This window comes from Eleutherodactylus coqui, chromosome 1, assembly GCF_035609145.1.
Source record: "Eleutherodactylus coqui strain aEleCoq1 chromosome 1, aEleCoq1.hap1, whole genome shotgun sequence".
NCBI lineage: Eukaryota > Metazoa > Chordata > Amphibia > Anura > Eleutherodactylidae > Eleutherodactylus > Eleutherodactylus coqui.
The window spans coordinates 208,767,305-208,790,499 of record NC_089837.1 but is presented as its reverse complement, the minus strand read 5'-3'; the positions used below and the strand labels follow the sequence as shown (position 1 = coordinate 208,790,499).

The 23,195-nt window shown below is 44.8% G+C and overlaps 2 protein-coding genes across 5 annotated transcripts in view; one reads left to right on the top strand and one right to left on the bottom strand.

Annotated features, from left to right (window-relative positions):
* ADAT2 (adenosine deaminase tRNA specific 2) overlaps nucleotides 1–23,195 on the top strand; it is a 628,714-nt gene that overhangs the window by 373,181 nt on the left and 232,338 nt on the right. The window lies entirely within an intron of this gene.
* PHACTR2 (phosphatase and actin regulator 2) overlaps nucleotides 1–23,195 on the bottom strand; it is a 210,492-nt gene that overhangs the window by 54,643 nt on the left and 132,654 nt on the right. For all 4 annotated transcript variants that reach the window (XM_066605467.1, XM_066605470.1, XM_066605469.1 and 1 more), the window contains exon 2: nucleotides 10,029–10,196. In XM_066605467.1, the coding sequence (XP_066461564.1) occupies nucleotides 10,029–10,196 (168 nt within the window). The remainder of the gene's footprint in view (nucleotides 1–10,028; nucleotides 10,197–23,195) is intronic.

Here is a 23,195-nt window from a genome sequence, read left to right as displayed (position 1 = left end):
AGGACGAAACGGGACACCCCTCCGAACCGACCATGCGACAACTCCTAGACGCAATCAACACCTGCAAGTCCTCGCTTGCCAACAAAATAGAAGAAATAAAATCTGATGTCTCCCTGCTACGGCAGGACCTGCAGAACATGAGAGGCAGAATGCAGGAGATGGAGGACCGCATATCCAATACAGAAGACTCCCTACGCCCACTTTCCGCGGCCGTCCAAAAAGCCACACGAGTCACAGAATTCTGCCAGTCCAAAATGGACGACTTGGAAAACCGGTCACGCCGCAATAACCTCCGCATAATAGGCCTACCCGAAAAGTCAGAAGGATCCCACCCAGAAACATTCACTGAAAATTTGCTAAAAACCCTATTGGGCGACGACACCTTCTCCGCTCATTTTACAGTGGAAAGAGCCCACCGGGTCCCAGAAAAACCGCCACAACCGGGAGCCCCCCCGCGTCCATTCCTAGCAAGGATCTTAAACTGCAGAGATAGAGACACCGCATTGCGCCAGGCTAGGCTAAAAGGTCCATTAAAATACAATAATGCAACAGTGTCTATATTCCCGGACTTCTCCGCCGAACTACAAAAACAAAGAGCCACCTTCACAGAAGTAAAAAGAAAACTCAAGGGAAGAAACATCCCATACTCAATGGCGTATCCAGCCCGGTTGCGCATCGTAGCCCAAGGAAAAGTGATCTTCCTCCAATCCCCCGCTGAGGCTACGGAATGGCTGGATATGCACCCGGAACCACTGAAAGACAACTGACCCTGCCGCACTTATACCAGGACTTGAGCCTAATCACAATCGAAGCGGCTGATACCCCTCTGACTTATAGATGGTGAAATGCAGGACCAAGGCACTTCCAAATCGCCTCTGGGCCTAGCGAATCGATACCAATCTCTATAGGCCACCGGGATACTTCTTCCCCCCCCCCCCAACATTATAACACCTGCTACTTCTAAGTAGATTGTAGCTAAACTGTTTTGTAAATTTTCCATATATTGGTTTTGACATCCACGCTGAAATTTAAGCGGGATGCCAAAAGTTAAAAGTTTAAACTGTTGTTTACTGCTCTGTATTAATATTTTTTGCAGGTCTGCGCTAATACAACTTTTTCCCCCATACATGCCAACAACCTTTCCCTCTCCCCACTCTATGGGAATAGATATAACACTTATAGAACCCGCCCACGTAGTCAGATATGTCCCTAAAATGCCTTAGTTGGAACGTCCGGGGTCTGGGAACTGCACTCAAACGAAGGGCAGTCTTTTCATACATCAAGCAAATCAATCCACACATTGTAAGCTTACAGGAGACCCACCTCACCAAAGAAAGGGCTGACACCCTGGCGAAACCATGGGTACAGTGGATAGCTCACTCCTTCCACACCTCCTTTTCCAGAGGCGTCTCTGTCCTGATACACAGGTCGCTCCGCTGGAACCCCATTAATGTCCGCAGAGATCCCGAGGGGAGATTCATATTTATTTATGGCGAAATAGATTCCAAACCCTATGTGATCCTGTCTATTTACAACCCCCCACACAGCAACCTCCATCTTCTCCAAACCGCTATAACATACGCACATCAATACCCACTGGCAGGGGTAATATGTATGGGCGACTTTAATAAGGTAATGGACTCCAACATAGACAGACTTCACACATCTCCCAACATAACCCCAACTCCAAGCTCCTCCCTGAAGCAATTAATCGAAAGTGTCGGCTGGATCGACCTTTGGCGACACCAACACAACGATACACGGGAGTTTACTTGTCATTCCCCAGGCTACAATGCGCTGGCGAGGATAGATTATGTATTTAGCTCCGCAGAGCTGGCATTGTCCCTCTCTAACATTACTCACTGCCCAAGAGGCATTTCCGACCACAGCCCTATATTACTAACATTGAAATTTCCCCAGCAAAACATAGTCCCTACCTGGAGACTCCACCCATTCTGGCTGAAGCTGATTGGACCGGATGATCAAACACCCTTTCACATATCCCTATTTCTAGATGCCCACAACGACAATACTCACCCTGCCCTGAAATGGGACACTCTCAAAGCTTACATTAGAGGGTTTCTTAAGTCAGCTATTTCACATATTAAAAAGTCGACATCCCAAACCGACAAAGAGCTGGAAGATCAGACAATGGAGGCCGAAAAAACATATATAGCTAACCCTACAGACGCCAACCAAATGGCCTGGCTTGGTCTGCTCCGCTTCCACAAACACCAGATACATGCCAAAACCAAGCGTAAATTATTTTTTACTAAACAACATTATTTTAAATTGGGAAACCAATCCAGCCACTTACTTGCTAACCTTATTAGACGCGATAACAACACTAACACGGTCCTTAAAATTAGGAACCAACACGGTGCGGAGCTGACCGATGCCATATCCATTACAAATTGCTTTAGGGAATTCTATACTAACCTATATAGCTCCCCCTCCCAGAACACTCTGACAGACATTCTAAGTTACCTAGAGGACTTAAACTTCCCAACCCTCTCTGCGGAACAGGTTGAGCTCATGGAAGCCCCAATCACATTAGAAGAGATTCAACAGACAATTCAGGACATGGCCCTCAACAAGTCACCCGGCCCTGACGGCCTCCCGATAGAGACGTACCGCAAATATAGCGAACAATTAGCCCCGCTATTATTGGAAACGCTAAACCAGGCCCAAACAGACAAATCACTCCCGCCCTCATTCTATAAAGCCTCCATAGTGGTGATACTGAAACCCGGGAAGGACCCTGTAGACTGTAGCTCCTATCGCCCAATTTCATTGGTAAACACAGACTATAAAATCTTAACTAAAATCCTGGCCACCAGGCTAAATCGGGTAATCCTCTCCATTATTCACCCGGACCAGACGGGATTCATGCCAGGGAAGTCCACGACGATAAATATCCGCAGAGTCCAAACGGCTATCCAGATAGGAAAGCAATACAACATGCCCTGGGCTCTGGTCTCATTAGACATGGCAAAGGCTTTCGACTCGCTGGAGTGGGTCTTTTTGGAGGCCTGTCTGGTCCGGTTTGGATTTGGACCTATATTTCAACAATGGATTAAAATCATATACAAATCCCCGAGCGCAAATGTAATTGTAAATGGCATCCCGTCGACTGAATTTCAACTGGCGAGAGGCACCCGACAGGGATGTCCCCTGTCCCCGGCCCTGTTCGCCATAGCCATTGAAGCTATAGCGATCCGCCTGAGAAACACCCCCGAAGTGAAGGGCATTAAATGGGCAGACCTCGAAAGTAAAGTGGGAATGTACGCGGATGACACAATACTCTTCCTATCGGACCCAATACACTCCTTCTCCCAAGCTATGGTTCACATAGACAGATTCTCCTATTTTTCGGGACTATATGTCAATTGGTCCAAATCAAAACTCCTCTACACTGACCTCAACCCAAAAAATGACCCCTGTGTCACCAGGTACGGATTAAAACCGGTCTCATCATTTAAATACCTAGGGATATTCATGTCACACGACCATAACAACGCCATAGCAGAAAACATAACCCCACTTCTAGACAATGTCAAACACAAACTGAAGAGATGGGCCAAGCTACCGCTCTCTGTAGCCGGACGCATAAATCTCATTAAAAGGACTATTCAGCCCAAATGTTTATACACACTGCAACACATGCCGGTACGAGTCCCCAAGTGTTATTTTCAATCCTTAAATTCTCTTATTATTACATTTATATGGCATTCCTCCCGCTCCAAGCTAGGCCTGACTACATTACAAAGGCCCAAAGAACAAGCAGGAATGGCCCTCCCGGACCTTCGACTCTACTATCTGGCAGGACAACTGAGAAACATACGAGCTTGGGTACTGGACAGGGAACTGCCTATAGCAGATAAACAGCTTGCAAAACAAGTAAAAGGCAATAATCTCCTAAATTTTTTAGAATTTCCAGAGTGCACCAACCCCGCCGACACAGTCCCGATCCATAAATTAGCTCCTGGCGTATGGAGGGAAGTAAAGACGCTACAACAATACAAAAACACAATACCCGAGCTCTCTCTTTGGGATAACCCGGGCCTCACTGCACTACACTCAGTCCCAGACCCACAATATTGGACGGCTCAGGGAGTACACACACTGGGCGACATATATATGGAAGAAACACTCTCTACATTCACACAATTACGCGACAGGCTACAATCTCCGCAGCTTCAGCTATTCAGGTATTTCCAGCTAAGACACGCATTAAATTCCCAATTCCCGCCCACCTCATCCCGCATATCTAAATTCCCCACAATCGGTATTCTCAAGTCCCAAGGACCTAAGGGATTAATCTCTGCCCTATACACGCACCTTCTCTCGGCTAAAATAGACCCCAACCCGCCTCCAGTGTACGACAAATGGAAACAAGCCATCCCATCTCTTACACCTGAGGAATGGCAGGACATCTCTGAATCCCACCTGTCAGTCTCCCCGGCTATAAACAATAAATTAATTCAGTTATACATAATCCACCAAGCCTATCTCACCCCCAGTCGTCTACACCAAATGGGCAATACATCCTCAAGCTCCTGTCACAGATGCCGCCAACCAGAGGCAAACTTCTGGCATTTAATTTGGGAATGCCCACTAGTCAACGACTACTGGTCCAAAATAACCGACCTTATAAATTCACTATTGCCGTCTCCATTAGCTGTTGACCTAGACCCCAAAGTAGCACTGTTCGGCCTGCTGGAAGAGGAGATGTGGCCGCACCACACCCGCATCTTCCTTGAAAAAGCATTATTCCTGGCACGAAAAGTAATAGCCATGAGATGGATGGCCGTAGAGGTCCCTTCGATCCCACACTGGATCCAGCTGGTGAACACCGTCATTTCCTACGAAAAAATAATCTACCAAGGCCGAGGCTGCCCAGCCAAATTCCATAAAATATGGGGGAACTGGTTGGACGCCCATTCTACCCTGTCAATGGAGTAAACCCCGAGCCCCCACTACACAAACCATTCCCCGCCACCCCTTAACCATCCACAAACTCTCCCTACCCCTCCCTCTCCCCCTTCCTTTTCTTCTCCCTTTCCTACACTCCTCTCCCTTAATAAGAAGCGCTTACAGTCCTGCATCCTACCTTTTTTCGAAACAAGTACAAAACAGAGCAAAGTTGTTTAAAAAGTTAAAAGTTTACTGTTGAAATTGTTTATACAACTTAAGAAATACAGCAATGACGCAACATTGATCTATTCATAACAAACTATGTATATCGTATATCTAATAATGCTCTTATTATCTATCTGTAATCTGTATTTTGCAATGCACATGTTAATAAAAAAACCGAATTCAAAAAAAAAAATAAAAAAATAAAAATCACATGTTGTTTCAATGGTATAGGAAAAAAAAGCATCACATCTGCAAGAAACTCGCATTTACAACGGAGTGTGGTATGATTTTTCTTTCCTCCTGTAGGAACTAATGGACGCTGCCTGGATGGGATGATGCAAAAATAGGACGTGCTGTGATTTTTCTTTATCAGACCATCGGCCCAAGGAGAAAAAAATATGCTCATGTAAATAGGCACATTGAAATGACTGTGTTCTTTTTGCATGCACGCTCTATTCATATCACCATTGGACAGAACCTGTGAGTAAAACGTGTCCGTTTAAATGATAAGATGGGATAATAAGATGGGAGGAAATAAACAGAACACTACAGATAGCCTCAGGAACATGGCAACAGGCTTTCCTTCAGTAAAGGCAACGAGACAATATCTGTAAAGACAACGAGGGAGATTTATGAAATGGTAGTCGTTGGCCCGCAGCGTCCAATCACAGGACAGCTTTCATTATAATGCCCTTGAAAAATGAAAGCTGTGCTGTGGTTGCTAGAAACCTGCCCCATTATATCCTACGTACATGTCTGTCGTGTCACACAGAATAACCTTTTAAGTTGCCTTATTACACATTTGTGGCTTTTCTTCATCTTAATGGCATCAGAGTGTTCAGATGAAGTTTCCTTATGAAACCTCTTAATTTAGGAAGGGACCCCTCTGTTCTGACCAACCCAGTAAGGGCAGTACTGTACTGTAACGGGTATGGGCAGTACTACAGATTTAGTTCTGGGTTACACACACTACAAGATGTTGCCTCCCCTTCCATCCCCGATCACGATGAAGGCCAGTGACCATACCGCATACGAGAGATTTACAGCTCTTTGCATCTTTTTGTCCACCATCTCTGATAAGTAAAGGACATGCCTTTTATAGAGCCCGATATTTGGGCAAGAACGTTCACTCAAACGTTTTTCCAGATTGTGCCATGTAAAAGTGCAAATGATCAGTGAGTTAAAGCTTGTTCATTGGCTGATTGACTCATGTATGCAAGCTGGCTGGTTGCACATCTTTCCACATAACCGGGAAGATGTGCACCCGGCCAATAAGAGCTCTATGGGAGCTAACAATTGTCGTAACCACCAGTCATCCCCTAATTGTGCCCGAATTGGCTCCATGTAAAAGCCAGGTAGATGAGTGCCAATGTCATTGCTTCATGTAAAAGCACCGTAGTGTGACACCATATACATCGGAGAGACTGTACACAGCATTTTTAGCTTCCAGTCTGGCATTACTGAATAGGCAGGCGTCTAATAGGTTAGGTACAAGAATGGGCTACCGATCAGGATGGCTTCTGCGGTTCTTTTCTTCTTCTAATTCATTTTAACATTACTTGCTAGAACAGTGATGGCGAACCTTTTAGAGACCGAGTGCCCGAACTGCAACCCAAAACCCACTTATTTATTGTAAAGTGCCAGCATGTCAGGGGGCGGGGCTTATCTGACGTATGAGTTTTACCTCCGTCGTTCTTAAAAGGACAAGGCTGTTTCAAAATAGACTGGGTGCAGATTTTGACTTCTTTTGGATGCGGAATTGCTGTGGAATTTGCCACGGAAATTTCGACTGAGAACATTCTGCAGCATTTCCACTTTGTGTAAACATATCCCAGCAGTGATATTGACACCCCCCCCCCCCCAAGAGCGGCCCCAGCAGTAAGGGTGACCCCCCCCCCCCCCCCGAGAGCAGCCCCAGCGCTAATAGTGACCCCCCAGAGCGGCATTGGTGGTTATAGTGACCCCCCCAGAGCGGCATTGATGGTTATAGTGACCCCCAGAGCGGCATTGGTGGTTATAGTGACCCCGCACCGTGGCCCCAGTGATAATATCACACCGCACTGTGGCCCCAGTCGTAATAGTGACATCCCATAGCAGCCCCCAGCAGTAATAGTAACATCCCACAGTGGCCCTAGAGGTAATAGTGACACCCCACAGTGGTCCCCAGTAGTAATAGTGACACTTCACAGCGTCCCCATTAGTAATAGTGACATCCCACAGTGGCCCCCAGTAGTAATAGTGACATCCCACAGTGGCCCCCAGTAGTAATAGCGACATCCCAAAGTGGCCCCTGTAGTAATAGCACCCCCCCCCCTCTTCTGAGACCCAAATCCCCCCTACCCCACCCCCAGCTCCTCTGCTTGGCGCTGTTTCTGCCACTGATCCCAGGAGCACATTGTGACGTGCTGCCGGACACCTCCTCCCCTCCCCTGCTCTTGCGGAACCAAGTAGGAGACATCAGAGGAGGGGAAAGAAGGATCCCAGCTGCACACTGACATCACAGTGTACGCCGGGATCAGCGCTTCCAGCAGCGCTGCTGAGTGAATACCAGCAGGGGAGCTGCGGCACCCCTGCCAGTATTTACTAATGTGGTGAGCGGCCGACGGCGGCGAGTGCCAGCTGGGAAGGCTCTGAGTGCCGCCTCTGGCACGTGTGCCATAGGTTCGCCATCACTGTGCTAGAATTACCATCCAGGATATGAAAAGGCCACTTTATTTGTATACAGCAATGTTGGGTAGCAAGGATAGAGTCTTGTGCCCTCTTTCCATGGAGTATTTTGGCTTACATCATTTTTTTAAACTACTGACTTAACCCTTTTTTCATTCACCATTATATTCTGTCCCTACAGACGAGGAGCTGTAAATTCTGAGGATTTTGTTTTTGTGCATTTGCAGTTTTTATTGATTTCAGCTAAATCCATCTTCCTTGTACCTTGACCAACGTCTCCTTGTAGAGCGTCGTCCGAAGGACAAATAATGTTCACATTAGTGTTTTGCTTACCGCTCTTCTCGTCCGTCATTAAAATAGAAAAACAGAAAGCCAGATCTGTCCTATGACAGGACTGAACCGACCCCATTCACTATAACGGGGTGCATCCATCCTCAAACAGATGCCTAACAGCATGATAAACATATCCATCACCCATAAGCTATAATGATATCCTTCTTTACAGAATCCTGTTGGATGGAATATAGTAGTCTACTGTTCTATCTCTTTTAGTGCCATACTGACTTATACAGGCGAGGCAGAGAACAATAGCAGACTTTTTTGGCCTCTATCAGGTTTTGGAATGTCTCTTTAGAGTGACACAGATAACAGAAGAGACATGATCAATGACTGAACAACCACAGTTCTGTAAACTTCAAGCATTTAGACATGCGAAGTTCTTAAAAATGGCAAATACTATTATATGGGCATAATAGCAAGCAACATACAGTAATGTAGGAGCACTATTTTAAAAGTGCCATGTTGGTGTCAATTCATAAGCATGATGCCAGGCACCATTTATAGCACAATTATGGCTGGTTGCATCATTTAGGCAACATATAGCACCATTATGTGGGGGTTTACAGTGTCTGTACTTGCCAACTGCATGACTGTATCTCATTGTTTGAACTGTATGGCACTATTAGCTCCGTTGTCTGATGTATCCAACGGGTATTGGGGGACTGCTTGTAACACTATTTTGGGCTGATTCACTATTTATACACTATAAAAATGTTCTGGAACACAAAAGAAGAGAGGATTAAGGTTCAACAGGTTGGACATATATTGTGAACACTGAACGACACTACGGTATACATTTTGTTTATAAAGTTTATTATTATTATTATTATTATTATTATTATGATGACTGAATAGCAGAGCAAAAAACCAAACCAATATGAAATGAATCTGCATTATTGACCTCCTAGAAAGGTCTTACACAGGATAAAGTTATGACCTTCACCGCTGTCCTTGAATTCCTGGTTTGGTATCGTTCTTCCGTGCTCTTCTTAGCTACCAGACCACATATCATGTCTCCCCCAGGCTACCTTTAATTTAAGCCACCTTTTTCATAATGTTTTGGAAATAAAAAAGCACAATGAGCTCAGCTGTTTTTGTTCACAGCCTTTATGTAATATAAATGGTAAGATGCAGGAAATCACTGTAGCGGTAAATCAAGACATGTCAGTGATGGATTACCTCTTAGTTCAATATCAGCACCATTAAGTAACAAGAAGAATATCCATGCATGCAACAGAACATCATAAACACGCAGAGGACACAGGACCCGACGGATACAGCTGAGCGCCTGCACTCTGCTAGCTCCAGTGGTCCCAATGAAGTGAATAGAGAAGAGGTGCGCATGTGTGTCCTCTGCTGCCCCATACTTCAAGACCCATCGGGGCTGCATTCTGGATAAAGACCATGTTGAGACAATTCCTTTAGCACTCCCTGCAGACTCTTCCCAACCAACGCTAGATTATTAATCCAGAGAAGAAAAAAAAACTAAAAAAAGTAGATAATGAATGAAAATGTATGCATTCAAAGTATAAAGGTTGCAGAGATAGTTAGTCAGTATAGAACCCCGCTATTCATAATTACTAAACATGTGCCACATACTGGTGGCTGCAGCAGGAACGGAGACGTTCCAGAAGAAATCTACAAGTGTTCAGCTGTACCTGGTTTGGGACGCTTATATTAATGGGTATACATATTCTCCTAGCGGACAGCCACTAAAAAACTTTAGTTGGCTTCTGATGTCGTATATGTGGATGTCACAGTCCACATCATTTTATTCATGAGACAGTGGACGATATATGTGGTTATAGAGTTATAGTACAAGGTTATTTCCCCAAATGAACGGATAGTCAACCCCCCCAAACAATAGCTGTAACCCCTACCTGCAGAGGTCTCGCGGAATTTTTCGCTAGCCTTCTTCTTCCTCCATTTCCAAGGCTTGAAAATTTTGCCTATGGATGAAAGCCTTCCTTTCCTCTTCAGAGGAGGCGATTGATTGCCTGTGTTCGGAGCATCACAGTTCGCAATGGAAGCTTTATCCAAACCATCAACTGTAAAAAAAAAAAATGAAAAAGTAGCAGAAAGCCATAATTAATTTCTCTAGACATAATAAAACAGGGGAAGATATTGGAAGCAGTTCAGAATTAAGATCTAGGTCAGCAGAAACATTCACCTCAAGACTATAAGGGTGCATTCACAGCTGGCGGATTTGCTGCAGAAGCAAAATACGTACCATTTAGTGCAGATCCGCTGCAGACTTCACAACTTTAGTTGAATGTACACCAAAATCCACTGAGGACTTTGGTGCGCATGCCCAACTAAATCCGCCACGTGTGAAAGCACCCTAAGACTATTTTAAATAACTGTATAATTAAAAAAATAAAATCACACCCTTTAGTTCTCATCTGTTGACTTGTTTTTTCTCTTGTACATTGCCTATAATAACTCATAAGCACAGAGATTAGTGTGCGTGACAAAACCCCTTGAGGGGATGTTCACACACAGCGAAAATACTGTGGATTTTCTGCAGTGGAATCGGCTGCTGAACATCCACAGTATGAGCATGAGGCCCGCAGTGTGTATTTCAGGACATCTCCTCCACACACTGGAATTACAAACTAAACTTTAAACCCGCAGCATGTGAATTCATACAATGGACTTTCAGCACGAATTTCATCGCCTCCGCGTGTTAAATGCAGGTTTTGGTCCAGATAGATATGGATATGCAACAAAGTCTGCAGCAGATTTTCCACGCAGTTTTATTTATTTGAGCAAAAGCAAAAAGTGATCCAGCAGGAAGGAGAAGTACAAGTCCTTGCTTTACATGTCACATTCCTTGCTCGCCTGTGGGTCCGCGGCCATACATCGGAATAGCTGCAGCGGAAATCCTAAGCTCAGCTGCAGATTTGTCCCGTGTCTCCACAAATACTAAGCGTATTCGCGCAGGCACCGCTCGCTCACCTGAGCAGGGGAATCACCCCGCCCTGATTGAAATGGCTAATTAGCCAATTGCAGTGGCGGTGATCACGGGTAAGCCTGTGAGTGTTTGTGCACCTCCCATAGACCTCTATGGAGCTCTTCGGTTTGCAAACGCATACAAGATACAGCAGGTCCTAATTTTTGGGCGCAAATATAGTTCATACAACTGAAGTATAACAGGAGTTATCTATATATGTATTGCAGTTACAAATAAAGTGGTCCATAAGTGATTATACTATACAGCACATAAACAGGTCAAATATGGCCATCCTTTACACGGTTTCACCATTTTTTTCTATCTTTGACTAATAATTTACACTTGGAATTAATATCAGGTAATAAAGCTCATTGGGGTATCAATGTAGCATTTCCTGTAATTCCAAGGACTAGCGCATTCATCTACGACCCTCTAACTTGTCTCCAGTGGGTACAACCTCTGGCTGCGTGGTTTGGCTCAGATGTCACTAAGAGGACACACTGTAAAGAGAAGGCTGCGCTTTTAGAGCTCCACCACTGATATACGCTGCCCCTCTGATGCATTGGTTTACAATGCATCAGTTCACATAGACATATTTCCGTGGCATAAAAGCGCCCACCCAGCCAACATAGCGCATTTTGGACGGGTGTTTTAATGCCGCCGCCGGCTGCAAAGACTTCTATGGTAGCCTATTACAGCTGCCGGAGAAGGGAGGTGGGAGGGAGTTTAGCAGCGTGACCCACTTCTTCTCCCCTTGACGCGGTTTGCAATTGGAGGGGGCGGGGCAAGATGAAGCTAAGCCCAGCCCCCTCCAATTGTTGGCTGCGACAAGGGGCGGAAGCTTAGCTCCCGCCCTCTCCTGCCTCCTCCCCCTGCCGAGAGACTGTATATTCACCAGGCCTGTGCTGTCTGAACGGGCGCACAAACGTTAGATTTGTGCCCCTGTTCGCACGTTTTAATGGCGCCAGCGGGTGCACATAAAAGCGCCAATGGCCATATGAATAGTCTATGAAGTCAGGACTGGATCCAGCAGCTCTACATTGGGGAGCGGGAGCAAACAGAAAAGTAAAGTAGTGTGTGATTACATTTGGGGGTCCTGTTTTCAGTGGGCAACCAACTGCAAATTATACTATTTTTTACTTTTTTTCCAATTGGTGGCCAGTAGGAGCAGGTGATCAAAGAATCTCTATCCACGCTAACAAACTTCTGATCCCTAAATGGTACACAAAAATTGTTTTGAGGACTAGGAGAAAAAAAATACTAACAACCACCTGTCTGTGAGTGATAAGTGACTGTGCAAGTTACTTGTGATGATGTCACCATCATGTGATCAGTCACTGGGGCTCTGGGCTCCGCTACTGATCACATGACAACGGCGTCATCACAGGTACTAAAATATGCAGAGGCGGACAGCAGCCCTGTGCTTACAGGACCTGTGATGTCACGGTCATGTGATAAAGGGCGGAGCTCAGAGCCCTGGTGACTGATCGCATGACAGTGACATCATCACAGGTCCTGTAAGCACATGGCTGCTGTCCAGCTCTGCTGTTTTAGGACCTGTGACCAACTCCAATCCCTTTCATTATATTATATTAGTAACACTGGTACTATTATTAACCTATTATCCATCTCTTAAACTATTGAAAATACTAAAATAAAAACCTCATGATCTGCAACCAATTTTTCAAATGGAATATGCTATTTTGCGCTAAGCATTCCCCAAATAGACTGAAAATGTCCCTTAGTGAAAAACAGAACAAAACTGAAATAACCATGTGTTCACGTCCGTCTCACGGGACAATATGCAGCTGCATAAACATCTCTCAAAAGCTTGAGACCAATGCAGCCCACAATAGAAATCAAAATGAAAGGCTCCATGGTAACTATCCCCCTGGGGAGGCGATAATGATAACGAGAGGCAAAGAGTGAAAACAAAAGCAGAAGTGGTAACAGAACTTAGAGATACAGCATCAACAGTTCACCTCCAGAATCATACTCCTCTTCCCAAAGTTCACGTTAAAAAAAAAAAAAAGAAGGGGGGAGAAAGTGTAAAAAGTTTCCCATTGCCATTTGTTTACACTGCGGCTTGAGATATTCTCTAGGGAATGGGTCTTCAGAAAATGACGAATTGTTAAATTAAGTTTTTTATGCCATTTCTTTTATTTTTTGGTGATTTTTTACATTTCCATTTCACTACGAAAAAAAAATCCTAAACTCAAGCAGTTTTCACATTGACCACTAAGCCAAATAAGAGGTTAAGACTTTCTGCTCTGTTGAGAAAACTTTTCATTCATCATTGCCATCATCACAGGCGGCATTACACAGGATCCACCATTCACAATAGGTGATGATCATAACTTATCTCCTCCCCTCCCTGGATGCACAGGTCATAGAACATGCCTACAATAGTCTCCTTTAGAAATCAATGTTCTCTCCGATGCATTGTTTCCATGGTCCATGAAGCTACTGAACAGAACAGGTATGTGTATATTAATGTTAAAACCTAACAGGCATATACACATAGCATTCCCTGCTGTGTCCCACGTCGCCGCTCCATGTCTCCCTTCTGATGTCACAGTTACAGGTTGGCCAATGGCAGAGCTTGGGGATGGATATATGCGGGTTAGTTCTTCTACTGCATGGTGAACAGGGTTTCAACAACAACAAAAAAAAAAAAAAGCTATTCAGTTCCCCCAAAAATATGTTAAAAGTGTTTGGTTTCAATTTCGCTTTAACTTGCATTAGAATTACAGTGTCAGGAAAACCAGGTTCTAAATCTACATATTATTACAAATGTATGGAATAACTTAGATTTTTTTTTTCAAAATCCTCCTAGAAAACAAAAGAAGTAATTCTGCAGTTTTGTGTTTCGGACTACATTTTTATAGCGTTAGCGTGCAAAATAATATGATAACATTATTCACTGGGTCACCACGATTCCAGCAATGCAAAGTTCATACAGTTTTTTCATGTTCTGTACAATAAAACCACTCTTTTTCCCCCCAAGATTTACCGCTATGTTGCTGCATTCTAAGGGCCATAACATTTTCCCCTATCATCAGAACACTGTGAGGGCTTGCTTTTTGTGGGATGAACATGGTTTTTTAATCTGTAACGGCGTTCACCATGCAGTATAATATATTAAATTAATTCTGCAGATTAGTACAATTACACCAATACCAAATTCATAGAAGTTTACTTTTGCAACTTTTTCACAATTTTTTTTTGTGAGGGGAGTGTGTGAGGGATTTTTCCGCCCCGCAGAATGAGATATTTTTTTAGTGGTATTATTAGTTAATTTATATGAAATTTTGATATTGATATTTTGAAATTGCTTTCTATTCAATTTTTTTGTAAGGTGAGATGGACAAAATTAGTTTTATTCTCCATTTTCTTCCTATTCTTTTTTTTAAGTCATACACCATGCAGCTTAGATAATATGCAAACTTTTTTTCTCTTATAAACACGGCGCACCAGATTTGTGATTTTTTACAAGTTTTCTTTATTTATTAATTCCTTTTTATCTTTTTATTTTTGTCCAAGTAGGGGACAAGAATATCAGCAATTTATGATAATATTATTCTTATCATACACTGCTATACTTCAGTATAGCAGTGTATTATAAAGCCTAGGAAGCTCAGCTGGAGGCCATATTCAAGCATAGGGCACCATAGCAGGCAGACTTGAAGGACATATTCAAGCCTCCGGGTGCCATAGCAACCCATCAGGACTCTGCAATCTCATCGTGGGGGTCTGATCGGTGACAGAGGGTGCAGTCTCCCTCTGGCCTCCTGCAGACGACCGGGTCAGATCCCGCTGCGATAATTCTGGCAGCGGGGTGAGAGCTGTGCCCCTGCAGTGACCACTGTGGCTCACCTGCTCTGCCAGCTCCTCCGCTCTGCTATGTGCTGGCACATGTGCCGTACAGAGCCGGCGCGTCACTAGTGATCTTTCTGTGCGAGGCCTGCACAGAAATAGGACATGCCGAAATTTGTTTACCGTGTGTGTTTTTGCGCAGTCAGATTGTGGTTGTCTGCATAGGATTGCATTATCTAATGCAATCCTATGGCAGTGGGCACGGGCAGAAACTCTGCGGTAAATCCCGCCGTGGAATTTCCGCCCATGTGCATTTGGCCTCTGTCCACCCCGTTACATGTCGAATTGACCATGGCATGTAAAGGGTTAAATAGCAGGGAACAGAGGTTTGGCAAGTGCTAGGTTGTTATCTAACAGCTGAGCACCCACTCCAGCTGGCAGCATGGGAAACCCGTGCCAGACTCCTGATGCAGCACTGTAGAAAGGCATATACATCAGAATAAGGCCCCCCATGAAAAGGCACATGGGCAGTCATTAAGGGGTTGTCCCGTGAAATCAAGTGGGGTTTATACACTTCTGTATGGCCATATTAATGCACTTTGTAATATACATCGTGCATTAAATATGAGCCATACAGAAGTTATACACTTACCCACTCCGTTGCTGGCGTCTCCGTCTCCATGGCTCCGACTAATTTCTGCATCTTCTGGCTTCTTTAGACGCGCTTGCGCTGTCCGGTCTTCTGCTCTGTTGAATGGGGCCCGCTCCGGTGTGCTCGCGCCGGAGAGCTGGTCTGCGCATCGTCATCGTAGCTCCGCCTCCGTCACATGGTGCCGATCAGCCAATTAGGTGGCTGTAATCGGCAGTGGAACGCAAGACAGGAGAAGATAATCCACGGTGCACCATGGGAGAAGACCCGCGGTGCACCATGGGAGAAAACCGCGGTGCACCTTGGGAAAGGGCCGGCGGCCATCTTTAAAAGAAGAAAAGAAGAAACTGCCCGAACAGGGATGCAGGTAAGCGATTTTTTTTTTTTAAATAACAAAGGGATTGTTTTTAACGGGCACAATGTGGGGGTATGTAGAAAAAAAATTTTTGGATTTCGCCACGGGACAACCCCTTTAAGGGGTTAAGCCCCAATTCAGCAAAGGGGCTGTCAGAGTTATTTTCCTTAGTCTCTTTCCCCAGTATTGGAGCACTGTGGTCTGTGATGGTGCATTGGATGTCGGGGACGGCTGCAGCCAGAGTGTTAGAGTGGAGACTGATGGTACAGCGCTAGATATTTGGGGACCCGTGCGGGTGAGCGTAGGATCATTTATTATACGTGAACACAGGAAACGAGGATTTAAACAATAAAACACTTGGACATACTTTAGAAGCAAAGCTAAATGGCTGCTAGTATAAAGATGACTCCAGAAGCCGGCTGGCAGGGACTCCCTTATCGTCTCGATACAAACTCTGTGATATCATCGGGGTTTCAATGTAGTTTGTAAACACATGTAAGAGGTCTGTGTGGCAGAATCAGAAGTGCAACACCACAAAAACCAATACTTTCCATTGTGTCTGCCAATATCTTGTCTGAGCTCCGAAACACATATCCTGCCCAGTCTGTTACTGGCTTTTTCCATCAATGAGTTACTGTAAGTGACGTAAACGTTGCTGTAGCTGCAGCTGCTGGCTTCCTGTGCTCTTACTGCTTTTATTCAACGGCTTCTGGTGATCCCCATGTTCTCTGGGCCTCACCAGGCCTACGGCTTGCACAACGCCAGGGTATTACGCACATATTGCGCAGTACCTAGCAAATACACATGTAACATTGATATTCACTGTGTGTTTTAGGCACCCACAGACTCTAATGGTACGCGTTCCGCACGTAATACACACCAAAATAGGCCATACTGTGGAAAACGTGAGTGTGAATGACCCAATGTGAATCAATGGTTTTAGCACTGTGTATTACACATGAAATATGCAGTAAAACTACCCATGTGTCTGAGCCCCAGGCATGGAATCTGCTGAACACTTGGGCCACTCACACGGTCGTATATATAAAAACGCCGCGTTTTACAACTTCTCGAGCAGTGGGTTCAAACGCACCCGACAGTGTTTAATACACACCATCATTGCAATGGATGATGAGGTCCGTTCAAAAGCGTTGAAATGTCTGAGAAACGCAGTGCTAAACGCTGCAAGAAACGGCCTGTGTTAGAGTGGCCTCAGGCAGTGATGATATTAATGCTTATACGTACAGCTGTTCTGCAGTTCACGGGAGGTTCTAATACTTAAAACTTACATTTATTTGTGCACCAAGTTGTAAAGTTTCTCTAGAAAGTAGGAAAAAGTTTAAGTGGTTATTTTTTATACACGATGCCACTAATCACCAGGAATGCATTATCAAAACCCACACCAAGGTATGGACATCGACCAATTGTCTGCTATTTACCCTGCACAAGCCCTCCGCACCACAGGTACCCCCCAGACAACTGAATGAAAGCTACATTTCATCTCCCAACAATGAGACAACTTTATAGATCTGCTGTAGAGAAAGAACAAATCTGCAATATAATATCGTCACCAGAATTGCTCCCTTTCGATCAGCAAGTACTGAGACGATCAAGTGCATGAAATAAAAGGTAAGAACTCATTAACCAATGCATAAACAATAGCTCAGGTCTGCTAACTGGGGAAAGATGGAATGACCCAGTGTCTTTTGCACCACTATTATTATTGCCCTCAGTAAAGCCCAATTTACACGGGATGATTATTGCTCAAATTATGGCTTTTGAGCAGTAATCATGTGTAGATGCTACCATCGTTAACATAAAATTATCTTTCGGCCGAAAAGCTAAGTGTAAAATCCATTATTCAGCCGAAGAGCTGATAGAAGGGACCACACACTGTGATTCTCTACGGGAGCGCTGATAACATTGTTTTCAGCTGCAGTCTTGGGAAGAACAAAGGGGCTGTATGCAGATAACAGACCACCCGCTGTTATCTGCATAAAGCTAACAAAGGCTCATTTGCATTAGTGCCCATTAGCAGATTATGCAAAATGATCGCTCAAACTATCATTCTCCCTATCTATTGAACGGATTTTAAGTGATCATCTTTGCATGTAAGTGGGGCTTAAAGGGGTTGTCCCGCGAAAGCATGTGGGGTTATACACTTCTGTATGGCCATAAAAATGCACTTTGTAATGTACATCGTGCATTAAATATGAGCCATACAGAAGTTATCCACTTACCCACTCCGTTGCTAGCGTCCCCGTCTCCATGGCTCCGTCTAATTTCAGCGTCTAATCGCCCGATTAGACGCGCTTGCGCAGAAGGGTCTTCTCCCTTCTGGTCGGTCCGGGCACGAGCGGCGTTCTGGCTCCGCCCCTTCTACGCGTCATCGCGTAGCTCCGCCCCGTCACGTGTGCCGATCCCAGCCAATCAGGAGGCTGGAATCGGCAATGGACCGCACAGAGCCCATGGTGCACCATGGGAGAAGACCCGCGGTGCACCATGGGAGAAAACCGCGGTGCACCATTGGGAAAGGACCGGCGGCCATCTTTAAAAGAAGAAAAGATGCTGATGCGCGAACTGGGAAGGAGGTAAGCGATTTTTTTTTTTTTAAATTACAAACGGTACTGATTTTAATGGGGCAGAATGCGGGGGTAGGTTGAAAAAAAAAAATTTGCATTTCGCCGCGGGCCAACCCCTTTAAGGGCTCCTGTCCACGTTCCCCACAGCGATAATCCATCTGCAGGGAACGCAGTGAACGTTTTCCATAGCGTTGCTATGGAAAGGGCAGCCCCCCTGTCCACGAGCGGAGAATCATAGCGATTCTCCGCTCCCGGGATTCAAATCACGGCATGCTGCGAATTGCTGCGATTCTCCGCGGTGAGCTTATCTGTCAGATCGGCTAACCGCGGAGATCTGTCTGCTGGCTCCTGCTCCCGCTACGCCTGTGGACAAGAAGCCTAAGAGAAATAAAGTAATCTTGTAGATAGGATACCTTTTACTGTCAACAAAAAGACATGATGTTACAGCTCAGGTCTGGTCAAAAAGAAAATGTCGCCCAAGTACAAAGACTGTTTAGAGGCTTTGTTTGGGACAGACATAAACTACACCTAGCCTTTTCCTATTTAGCCCAGAAAAGACTCCAGGGAGGAACCAGTCCGCCAAATCTTTATCTATACTACAAAGTGATTCCCATTGCCAGGTGGATTTCTCTGGTTGATACTAACTTAGTCTCACCCACTTTTGATATGGAGAGGGTTTTGCTGAAAAAGGATAATCAGATTCTTCTTTGTGCGGATGGCCCTCCCCTGGGCAAACCCACGTCACTGAAGACGCCCCATCACAAAGAGCATAAATAAGGTGCTCCGGTCACTTCGTATGGAAACAACCGACAACATGTCGCTCCCCCCAATGACCCTTGCCTCTCTGATACCAGCCTTTCTAGCAAATTTGGATTAGGATTTGGGACAAACTTAAAAATATCACTATATACGACATTATCACAGGCCCTATGTTGGGAAACACGACCCAGATCGACACCCTCCTTGCCCACATTCCACTAGATTTTCTAAGCAGGATGGACCTTTAACACTCCTTGAGGAGACTCCAGAGCTCCAGCCTTGGTAGACTGAGGGACCACCTCTGGTTTTAGACCTACCTCTCTCCCCTCCCGGCCTAAGAAAATGGTAAAACATTTATACAAAAGTCTCCCTTTACAGATCTCGCCTTGGTTTCTCAGGGAGTGGGAGACAGAGTTGGGGGTTAATTTCAATAAACTGAAACCCTCCAGGTCCTGCGGAACTCGCATGGATTTTCAAAATGTGTATGCATTCAGGAAAACTGTTCTAAAATACTAACTAGATGGTACAGGATGCCTGCGGACATGTCAAGAGTTAATGCAGGAATTTCTGATAGATGTTGGAGATGGAGAAGGGAACCTTTCTACATATATGGTAGCATTGCCAAGAATTAAACCCTTATGGTATTCTATCACTAACCTCATCAACACAATCTGTGGCACTTCCATTTCCCTCACGCCTGGGAAGGTACTGATTTGGAAACCTACGGTACAAACCTATTTAAACCTTCAGATAAGTCTTCTGACAATATCAATCTCAGCAGCTGAACTTCTTGTTTCCCTCTGCTGGAAGGAAGTGGAACCCCCTAAGATACCTCTTTGGATTGAAAGGGTTGACCAAATCTTCAGTTTTGAGGAAGTACTAGCTTGGGAAACGGGTACTAGAGATAGTTTCACAACTCTTTGGTCACCCTGGATCGGTTTTCAGGCCAAAAGAGACAACTTTCCTCACTAACTCACTTATTTGCTCAATATCACTTAAGACCTGTCTGCCCTACACCTCATTCTTACTTTTTAACATTCAGCAAACGCACTCGCTGTCTGAGGTGTTATTTTGTTACACCCTTACACTTTCCCTTCCCCCTTCTCCCCTCCCTCATGTTTCCCCCAGTCTTAGCCCCTCCCCCCTACCAGTAGTATTTCTTTTCTGAACACAAATGTTATTGATGGGCAGTTTCACACTGCAGAAATGCTTATTTTGTTATTTGGCCATATAGGTCGTCTGAGCATCGATTGATATAAGGCCTACTGAGGTCCTGCGTGACCCTCTTGTGTTATACCCATGCCATGTTTTCTGTGATACTTAATTCAATCAAAAAAAAAGTATAAAAAAAAAAAAAAAAAAAGTCACTTTTTTTTTTTTTTAAAGGAACATTTATTTAGCCAGCATAATTAGCCAACAAACAGAGGCAGTTGGCATCACAGGTGCCCATCTCGATGGTACATGACATTGCATAAATACAGAAACAGAGAAATCCTCATTATCTATGTGTTTATATACATTCCTCCAGGCAGATATTCGGCTAGAAATGTTATTTTACTTTTATTGGCTGTTGCTAACCAAAGGAAAAAGAACGAGGGGCTAAAAGCCCGAAAGCCAAATACAACAGGGAAAAAGGAGAACAGAAAAAAAAGATAAACAGCAAGAACACCCCAATCCCCCTCCCCTAACCCCACAGCACGACTCTTAAAAGGACAAATTTAGCTTTAAAGATAGGTCAAGCTGGCGTCTTCTAACTTATGTCCCCATGAATACCTAGACAGGCGCACCTGTTGCCGAAGCAGGGCAATTCACCCAGGCACCCCAGATCTTATCAAATTTCTCCGGGCATCCCCTGGCCATATATGTCAGTTTTGTAGATTGGGATTGCAGAATTTACCACCCAGACACATGCATTCCTGGTCGGCCTGTCGCTCTCCAGTTTGCCCAGATCTTTTTGCTCATCTGTGGGCAGTACATTCAGGTAGGCTTCATTTAGTAATCTGGCTTTAAAGAAAAAAAGGGCCACTGTTCAGTTGTAGTAGCTTCTACTGGAATGCAACATTCTCCTTGTAACAACAGCTGGTTGAGAGGACCAAGTAGCCTCATCTTGTTGTATCCTCATTATTAGTTCTGTCTACAATCAGGGCTGTGGAGTTGGTATTCCAGAGTGCCAGCATGCCCACCGCCTGCTACCTCTGATCCGTCACTGCTGAGCATGTGCAGCACAGACTCATCTCAACTGGAAGGCTTGAAGTAGCAGCATAAGGATACTTCATCGAATGCGGCAAAGCTGCTCCAAAGCCCACGGTTAAGTGCTGCGGGTTTTGAAGCTGTGCTTATCCTGCAGAAATCTTGGGGTTTTTTGCTGCGGCAAAACCATGAGATTTCCACCGGGAATATGTCCCATGTGACCCCAGCCTTACTCCGATTCCACAGCCCCGTCTACAAGATTAGTTTGTTACTCTTCGGCCGGGCTCACACGGCCAGACCAGGTTCCGCAGGTGGGAGGTCTGCGGCAGATTCCGGCTATGAGCCTGGACGGTGACGCTGCGTAAGGTAAGGAGCCATACGGTATTGAACAACAGGTTTTTGGGGGGGTTTATTTGTATTTCCCACGCTGTCACTTAGCAATCACGCAGATACCCGCAGGGGAGGCCACGGATTCCACAGTAAAATAGAGCATGCTGCGATTTTTCTTCCACTCGAGGAATATGCAATTCGTATCCACCAATGTGAGGGGAAAAAAAAAAAAAAAATACAAAAAGGCATGCCTTTCAATGCCAGTGTTTTACCATGGACAGTCCACACTGATAATGGTAATGGAATACGCAATACAAATCCGGTCATGTGAGCCCCCCTTACTGAGAGCAATAACATCCTGTGACACGGCTCCAAACTTTTTCTTTGTGTCACTACTGAAACAGCTAAGGCCCCTCTCATGCGAGTGTATTGTCATTACGTGACGCATGCCCATTTTTCCTGCTTGCTACACACAATGCCAATGGCCCATTGATTTGTATCGGCCCACTCACATCTATGTTTTTTCATGAGAGAGAATAACGCCCGGCACACCAGCACAGCCTGGCCTAACTGGAGAAGTTCAAATAATAACATATTATCAAATTGTAAGTTTTGGTCTTCACATATCTTCTATGAGGCTTTTCCTAAAATTGCATCTTTGCTCACAACCCCTGTTCATTCTTATCACATCTCCTCTCCAACTGTGTGTGTCTTGGGTTAGGTTTTACACAGATGTCATTGCAGCATCTGATAGATTCCAGCTTAACAAGGGAACATTTTATACAAATCAGTTGAAACATCACTTCAGAGACTTTAAACTTTAACGCCCTAAGGACCAAACACCATAAATATACGGACCTGTAATTCCGCTATAGTAAAAATACAGAGCAAGATTAAAGTTCCTGCAATCAAACTGCAGCAGGCCGGCTGTTCAGCTATCAGAGAGAATGCAGGACCCAAAGGAGAAGGCAGCTCAGGACCCAAAGGAGAAAGCAGCAGCGTTTTCTTTAACAGCTTCTGCCTTCTCTTTTACAGACTACAGAAGGAAAGTCTTGAAATATAAGCTCTACCTACACTACATGAAAAGGGGAAAAAAAAAAACAAAAAAAAAAAACAAAAAACTCACCTAGCAGGTACCATCCGGGTGCCTCCCGCTGGGCTGCGGCACTCCAGCAGGCTTCCGTGTAGTCCTCAATCCCGAAAGAGCATCTCTTGTTGATGACAGAGCTTGAATACCCCACCTTCATCATGCGACTGCTCTGATTGGTTCAAGAGCACTGCCTCAGCCAATCAAAGCCGGCGCTCAATGAATCAATCACAGCCATTTATTGAAAGACATCATTGAATTGCTGTGATTGATTCATCAAGCGCCGGCTTTGATTGGCTGAGGCAGTGCTCTTGAACCAATTTAGA